The sequence below is a fragment of the Morone saxatilis genome, unplaced genomic scaffold (assembly GCF_004916995.1).
Source record: "Morone saxatilis isolate NCDOM2014 unplaced genomic scaffold, NCSU_SB_2.0 Contig5, whole genome shotgun sequence".
Taxonomy (NCBI): Eukaryota; Metazoa; Chordata; class Actinopteri; family Moronidae; genus Morone; species Morone saxatilis.
In genome coordinates this window covers 6054723-6063520 of record NW_023340095.1, presented here as the reverse complement: position 1 = coordinate 6063520, position 8798 = coordinate 6054723, and the positions used below count along the sequence as shown (strand labels likewise).

General features: G+C 40.6%; 1 protein-coding gene across 1 annotated transcript in view; it reads right to left on the bottom strand.

Moving 5' to 3' along the window:
• The window catches only part of hdac4 (histone deacetylase 4), a gene marked incomplete in the record, with an annotated part of 49774 nt that overhangs the window by 25968 nt on the left and 15008 nt on the right, over positions 1-8798 (bottom strand). Inside the window, 5 exon segments of the mRNA XM_035676810.1 lie at positions 671-717; positions 2187-2289; positions 3208-3341; positions 3779-3968; positions 5205-5477. Of these exon segments, the coding sequence (XP_035532703.1) occupies positions 671-717; positions 2187-2289; positions 3208-3341; positions 3779-3968; positions 5205-5477 (747 nt within the window).

Genomic DNA, 8798 nt, shown 5'->3' with positions numbered 1-8798 from the left:
ACACACACACACACATACAGGTGTGAGACTGTTCTAACATATCAAAAGACAGCACTTCCAACTGAGCAACCATCTAAATCATTGCCTTAGCACACAAACATCCCCAAACACACTGCTATGCACACAAACAAAAACATACCCCCCACCATACCAATGCAGACGCACGCACACACACACAGACTCACACAGCTTGTATGCTGAAAACATCTGGTTATAATTACAAACACAGCGGAAAGGCAAGCAACAGCTTTTGTTGCCTCTGGTCCTTGAGGGGCGGTGTTTGTGCGTGTGTGTGTCAGTGCGTGCGAGTGTGTTAAGACTGTGTGTGTGTTTGTTTGGTGGAATGAGAACAAATGGGACCATTATTTAAGCAGGGGGCAGAGAGAGAGTGGGCGAAGGGAAACACAGTTATTATACTACTATTTGATGATGCTGAAACTATGCTTATTTTGTTCATTACAAAGTCAGATGGAGCAGTGCCAGATGGGTATTGATTAGATTAACACAATGTTGTAAAAATGCAACAGTCTATTACAACAATTTTCCACTGAATAAACCAGCGTGACTAAACACTGGTAATTTCCAAGTAATATCAGGCACACAAATTGCAAATACTTAATTACATAGTGAATATTTGTAAAATGACTTAAGCTTGGCTTAACTTACTCACCCCTATGCCTCCACATGGTAACCTCACAAACATGGGACTCACTGAACCTGAAACGCAAGGAAAGATATTGTTAATCAGAAAAAATAATAGAGAAAGAAAGAGCGAAAGGTCACCAGGTGAAGAGGTAAGGCACAATCGGCTGTGTGACCCTCAAACTGAGCATTTGACTTTCTGACCTAATCTAACAGCGAGCGTATACAGGGGCATGCTTTAACTGGGCAAGGTGAACAAGAAAAAATCTTATTGCCCTGATAATCAAAACCCTCTCCTTCTTCCGGGGGGAATCAAGATTTTCGGCCAAAAAGAGATCTATTTTTTCATTGAAAGTGAAAATGAATAAACTTCAGTTTTCTGACAGGTCAGAACATAAACAGAAACTAGCTGGTCTGGAAAATTCAGTTTCCTCTAAATGACAAAACCTTTATTTTTTTATGTCCATTCAAGCAGCATACACAACTTTTTATGTAAAACAGATCAAACTTTTTATTTCAGCAGATGTTGAATTCTGCTACCCACTGCTTATTCTGTTAATACATTTTTCAAGAAATGTTTCAATGTAAAAACTTGTAAAAAATTTTCTAAAACATTAAACTAATCTCAATCCAGTGTTGACAACTGGATGAGTGTACAGTTTCGTGAGTACGACGGACAAAAGACGACAAAGACCTCTGAATCTCAACGGGCAGAGCGTGGCACTCAAGTGTCATTCAGCCGAAATACCTGAGCTCAACAGTGTCTGACAAAAAGAATCAATCCCGAACCACATATTTAATACAGTGTCTATGAATACTTTAATCCCTGACTAGTTGCCACCTCTGCGGGTTTATAACAGTTTGCATTTCCACTTTCTTCTTCTCCATTTTCATTTCTTTATACGTGCAAAACCACCTGTATGTTGAGCCTTACACAGGAGTGTCTGGTAATTCTCCTGTGTAAACAGTAATAACAAGGGAAATTTATTTCTCCAATGGAATGAAAGCTAAGATGACCACTGGGGTTTGCCCATTAGGTTTTTGAACATACACTCGCACATACACACACAGAGACAGCCTCGGCTACACCTGCACTTTAAGCCACAAAGACCAGACCTAAGTGACTAAGCAGCCTGTGCGACTTTTAGTTAACAAGCTTCAGCGGGTCCTCACCATATCGTAACACCTCCAGGACTTTATTAGATTGGACCTTTTGTTATGGCACGGTTTAAGCATTAAAGCAGATTCCTTTAGCAGACACTGCAGATTCTTAGACTGAGATCTAGTCTGCCTTATGTAGCATGTATACATGCAGATTGATAAGTACCTGTGTGTAAAATACTGTGAAGCACTAAAGTATTACTATTTACAGTATCCTAACATTTATTTATTACAGTGTTAAAGCTTCCACATTTTAGTAGACTTATTACGATTAAGCAGGTGGACAACAGCATGGCTGGCACTCAGATTACCTACAACTATATACTGTAGCTGCTGGATCAGCTCAAGTTTGTAATGAGCGAATGTGTTATTGTGTGTCTTACAGTCTAGTTTCTGGCGCAGTGGGTTGGTTCCGTACAGCAGGACATGGGCTTCAGAGTGGACCGTCTGTAACTCCTCCAGTGAGGCCTTCCTACCTCGGATACACTGGTCACAGAGTAAGATAGAGGAGAACACACAGATAGAAATAGACAAGATGGAAAGAGAAAAATAATGCATTTGGTTAAAACTCTCAGAGTCACACACATCACATTGTTTCATGTTTAGGATACCATGTCCCGCACTCAGGAAGAAGTAGTGCACATAGGGAGGTCCAATGGTGTCTGCATGTGTAAATCAGAATTTAGGAGGTGAAACTTGTTCATTTCAAAGCCATTACCTCCAAAATGCATTTATTTTATTGGTGAAGCCAAATGTCAAGAGAAAATGGCCACACACTGCCCCCTTTTGGTCATCATAACAACCTGCACTTCAGAGTTGAAGAGTGGCATGTTGTACTATTAACCTTTGAGGTAAAAGTATTTTACTTTAACGTTTTTTTTAACAGAAAGAAAGAAATTACAGTATACAGTAGGTACACAGAGGATAAGAGACAAAATCACCACTGACACGTTAATAATAATGCTGTTTATAGATATACTTTATTGATCCCAAGCTGGGAAATTGCAGTGTAGCAGCAACATTACACACAGTAAAGAAAATATCGTTATTGTTGCGTCTGTATAAAAACCATGCAAGTTATATTATGTACTACCCTTAAATAAGCACACTGTGTATTCTTATTTTTAGTTTCGGCCTTTCTCACAGTTTACATTCAAAGACTGAAAGGATCATTTACTTTTGAATGCCAGGTACTTATCAGTTTCTCTCAACTGTTATGATACAGTGCATGCCCCATACTATAACCACATTCAAGATTTTACAGGAAGATGGAGAAATGCAGCGTACATAGTGTAATTTACATTTGATCTATAGTTTTATATGTATTGTATCTATCCAACACTATGTCTTGTAATGTTATGTCCATTGGGCCATACCTGTGGTCAAACGTAACTGTGGCCTTACCTCGCAGTGCGCCCTGAGGCCTGTTTCTTGTAGTCGGGACCAGATACTCTGGATGCGGCCAGCGTGCTCTGGATGACTGGTTGTGTTCCCACACATACACTGGTGCTTCTGCATCAAAGAGTCATACACCAGACCTGCAAAACACACATACCACCACACACAAACACACACTGAGTAATTGTATATATTTGACAAGAACAGGAACAGTTGTCACAACAAGATTCCTATAATGACACCACATGCCTAATGGTGTGATTATCTATGGCACCTGCTTCATCATAAACAAAAGGTCATGTGGAGAGGATTAGTTGATGTTGAAATTATACTTGTAGAGGGTTATGTCATGAATGTACACAGCCATTGTATGATGGCTCATCATGGTGTGTGGTTTCTTCTAACCTGCAATCAGCAGAATGAAAGTGTGTTTCTAGATTGCTGTTTGCTTCTCTACGCTATGACCGATCGCTGTGTCAGAGTAGTACTCACATCAATGAAAAGCAACATCTTCATATTTAGCTGCAGTGTGTGTGTGTATGTGTAAGAACCATGATATTATACATTTTCAACAGACCTGTTGTAAATCGAGGTTTGGCAGCTGGCTCCTGTACTACCATGGGGAAGGAGGCGGAGGCTGGAGAGGACTGAGCCCTGGAGAGGGGGCGGTGACCGGCGAAGCTGACTGATAACCCGGCTGCTTCCATGGAGGCTTGGTAGTTCCTCAACTGGTGGATCCGCTGCTGCTCTAGCAGCAGAGCCTGCTGCTTGCACACACAAGCACAGACACAGTTAAATGTACTGTATGTCTGCTTGTGTGCAATATCTTTCTCTCGCCAGAAGATGGCACTAGATACTAGTAAATTCCAAGCAGCTGTAATACACAATATAAGCTGAATTCACAGGAGTTTATTTTGTGTTACATAGTGACTTACTGCTATTTTGTTCTGTACAGTACCACCAAAATAAATACCATAAATATGGTACAATATCTGTCATATGTTAAAAGAAGTTTTAAAATAAACCTTTGGTTGAAAAGACCGTACTTAAAGCTGTATAGATAATGGATACTATTAATATAAAACCACTTTAATCCCAACATGACTTCACATAACTATTTCTTTCTTCATGTAACTACAAAGGAAACCACCTAGAACACTAGCCAAATAATAATCAATCAAACTGCTTACCATACAGCAAGCAAAGTGAGAAATCAATTTTTGTAACGTGTACTTAATAATGATTTCATTTGAAAGAGTCTTGTGTAAGCGCTTGGAAATGTGGACATTGGAAATATGTGGGGGATCTTTCCACTCAAAAGAGTCTCACCAAGCAGTCCTGTTGTTTAATTCTGATGGGCATGTCTGCTTACACTATGGGCGCCATGGCGACAATGAGAGGAGTGCCTGATTGAATTTGGCTGAGCGGACAGCAGGGATGGGCTATAGACAGATGAGGACATGGTGTCCTGACTGAGTATGGGTGTGCGTGTGTGTGCGCCCACAGATATCGAGCAATATACAGATAGAGAATATGTATGTATGTATGTATGTATGCACCCATGGACAAGTGATGTAAAATTGGAGACACTGTGTGCAATAGAGTGTTTTTGTGTGGGTGTACAGTGTGTTGAATGCACGAGAATGTGATTGTCCATATGGAGTCGTGTTAGGGAGTAGTGTGGAGGAGGCACACATGCCCCAAGCCATTCATAGAAAAGACACTACTCTTGCATTAGTAGAACATGTGTAAGTATTTTTTGCGTGATTTGGGAGTAAAACGTGTTAATATAGCTTAAAATATGCCGAAGAGTGGGCTGGAAAGACTGTCAGGAAGGATCAAATGTAGAGTGTAATGTTTCAGTCAGTCACTGCTGGCTCCATCTGTCACTGCTGTCAGATAATTCTCATCCATTTTCCTTAAAACCAGTAAGATTCCTCTATAGTGTACTTGATCTCCCTGTACTCGTCCTTGTCCTCACCTCCTCCACCCTGCATCCTTACCTGTCGGAACAGGAAGTCCTTCTCGGCCTGTCTTTCTCTCTGCTCCCTCTCCTCCTGCTCTTGGGGGTCTGGGGGCTCCTGCTTGATGACCAGCCCTCGCAGAGGCCCCGTCTCCTGCACAGACGTAGAGGAGGAGGACGAGGAGGAGGAGGAGAGCCCTTGGTGCTCCCTGAGTTCCTCTTCTGTTTCCTCGGGGTGACTTTGGTGCTGCCTGACTGGCCCTGAGGCGCTGGAGCTTGCACTCGAGACCTGATCACTGGGCTTGGACATGATCTGGGGTACAAAAAAATAGACGTTCAGGTGAGATGTTTCACAGTGCATTGCTTTGATTGGGGGTCAGATTTCCAATGGGTTACGCTGGAACACTCTCGGGTAAAAACTGCGTCAGGTCAATATTGAAGAATGAACTGATACTGGTATGGCATATAGCAAGAGAGAAAAAAAAAAAGAACCAGTGACTGCAAACAGCAGAATTGGACACATAGAACCATGTATAAAATGAAAAATGTTATATACTGTCAAGAGCACAGTTTTTGTTTCAGGGGGTGGACACAATGAAATAATATAAAATTATTATATATGTATTAGATATTTGAGGCTATAAAAAAGAATGATCATAATATCAGAAAAAAATTAGGAAACCAGAACCCAATAAGACAAAAACATACAGATATATGTCTGATACATCGCTTTAACACATGCTGGTCAACTGAAGATGTTTTTCATTCCAAAAATAGATGACTGATTTAGCACAAAAAAAAACTTTGTAAAAGGACCTTAAGTTTAACCAAACAAAAGCTAACATTAGCCAAGTGTTGTACTTTTTGTACACAGGGAGATAAACCGGACCTGTACTCTGAACTCTGATGGGTTATTTATTTATTAAAAAACTCCTCAAATAATTTCCATTAACCTACTATATTTGAAATATATTTACATACTTAGGTAGTTTAACTTTAACCTATATGCCTGGGACTGAACAAGAGGAGACAACTGAGCAAAGAACATGAGGGACAAAGAGAGGAAGAATTGTAGAAGAGTGATTGTGGGAATCTTGTTGTGGCAGCTGTCCCTGTCCCTGTCCCTGTCGTCAAAGACCTCAACCTTGATGTGTAGGTCATGATTGGAGTGGACCACTGTTTGTGCATGGGACACACACACACACAAACAGGCACACACACAAAGACACACACACACTTGGCTGGCATATTGCCCAGGGAACAGTCCATTGACGTCAGAGAGCAGGCTCTTGCCTCATCCCAGTCCCTCTTCTCCAAACAAACTCAAAACATTCATCCACTCCTGTTACTCTGATTCTCACTCTTCCTTTCTCTCTTGCTTTGCTCTCTCTTTCCCCCCTTCCAGACCTCATTTTTAAACAGAGAAAATAGTTGCTGGGATGTGAACCATGAGGGGGGCAGACACTACATAAGCCTGTTGAACCAGCTGCAATACAGAAAGAACAGGAGGTGGAGAAGGGAAGATTGTATACACAAACACTTGACACTAGTTGACTCTTGTCACTATCTGTCTGTGTCACACACTTCCACAACAATATCATGTAAGTGAGTATACCCCAGAATTTGTCTTTGCTGTCTCAGGTAATTAATGGTAGGCAGCAGGCTCGGGTTGGAACCGTTACAAGATTATTTCTCTGCTGCCAACATGTCCGACTGTTAAAGCCAACTTTTAGGTTAGCAGGAAGGGCCCCTTTTCATTGCTGACTCAACTAAAAAATGTGAACAAGGAAAGGATGGAAGGTCGTGGATGATTCATGTTTTACAAAGTGGTGGATGTCCGATGGTGAACAGGATAGATCAACGAAACTAAACACGGGTCGCCCTGGTAGCTCACCTGGTTGAGCTTGTGCCCCGTGTACAAAGGCTTCCAACCCATGGCACTTTGCTGCATGTCATCCTCTTTCTTTCTCCCAACTTTCCTGTCACTCTTCAGCTGCTTCTATCAAATAAAGGCAATAAAAAGCTCAAAAAAAATAATCTTCAAAACACCATACCATACCACTGGGACATTTGTAAGGATAGTCTGTGATACTAAACTCATACATACTGCCTGTGATGGTCTATTTTTTATTATCTCTATAATAAAAACTGGTATTGAATTCATTCAGCAGACATATGCTGTTATACTTTCTCATGTTAAATAGAAAGTGTTTTGCAAGTGTATTGTTTTCCAGAACCTGACTTTATTATGCAGAAATCAATATTATTTCTTGGGGGTACTTCACCATTTTGCATTCTGCTGACAAAACAAAGTAAGAACTAGCTGGGGACATGTAATTTATTTATATTACATTTTGTAAGAATGGGACTCCTGGGTGTATTTCCAATGATTGTAGATTGTATATGTCAGCGAGCTGGATTTTTGCAAATTAGGGAGAAACAAGTATTTGAGATGGCTGCATTTAGGTGTCTGTAGATGCCACTGTCAGAACCTTTTTTGCAGTGCACTTAATAACGACATTAATAAGTTGCCAGGTTATAGTGCCAATGCTTTGACTGTGCATTATCTGTGCCACTATTACACAACTCACTCGTTCAAGGTTATTCTTACTTAATCACTGATTTTTGCTTTTAAATAAACACAAAGGTTTGGCTTTGTGCTGACACACCACTGAATGAAGCAGGTTATGCTGCCCGACTTATCTCAGAGAGTAAGTCAGTGAGTTCCTTACATATTCCAGGTGATATTTGGAGTATGGGTTACATTCTTGAAATGACAGGTTACAACACTGTGGAATGGGGCAAATTATTTAAGGTAATTGAACCTTTCGAGCTATACACAATGTTGCCTGGCCACAGTTAACTGAACAACCACCATCCTCTCTGTGTCTCCACAACAACACCTTCAACTTGTCAAGTTAATTTAACACTTGAAAAGCTCAACAGAATTCAAAAAAGGACAATTGTGATAATTCCAACCTGTGTATCAAGAAATGCTTCAAGTATGTGTAAGGAAATGATTAAGCAAGAGATAAAGCACACTCTGGACACACTAACTCCAAAGACGAATTTAAATTATTCAAACCTGCTACAGGCTATCTGGGAGGAAACCAGAGCAGTTAGAGGAAACCACACTATCACACAAACTCTACAGGCCTCAGCTGGCCAGTAGAATCAAACCTGTCCCTGTTTTCTGTGAGGTAAATGGGTGACCCTCTGTGCCACCGTGCCAGCAAGCCCATATTCATAAATATCTAAGGGTTATATTATTATTGCAGAGTGCAGAGAGGAAGTGCAGGGAATAATATACTGCAAATTGCAGGTACATGTTTTTATACCTGTTAGGTGCAGATTCTCTCAGTGATTGAACAGAACGTGAGCAGCTTTAAAACAGATGGGAGTAGCTTACAGTGGTAGTAATTCTGTTGATTTAAACATGTGGTTAGCTTTTCTGTTATTATACACCTTTAATTTGTCCAAACTAAATCAAAGCATTGTTTAGGAAAGGGCCAAAGGTTTCCCTTTGTTGTCTGTGAACACATCTTTTGCCCATGTGATACTGCACTTGCTATCTGCTCAATACTCTCTGTGTCAGAAAGATTGTGCAGACTGTTTTCTTTCCTTCTTTTTTTTC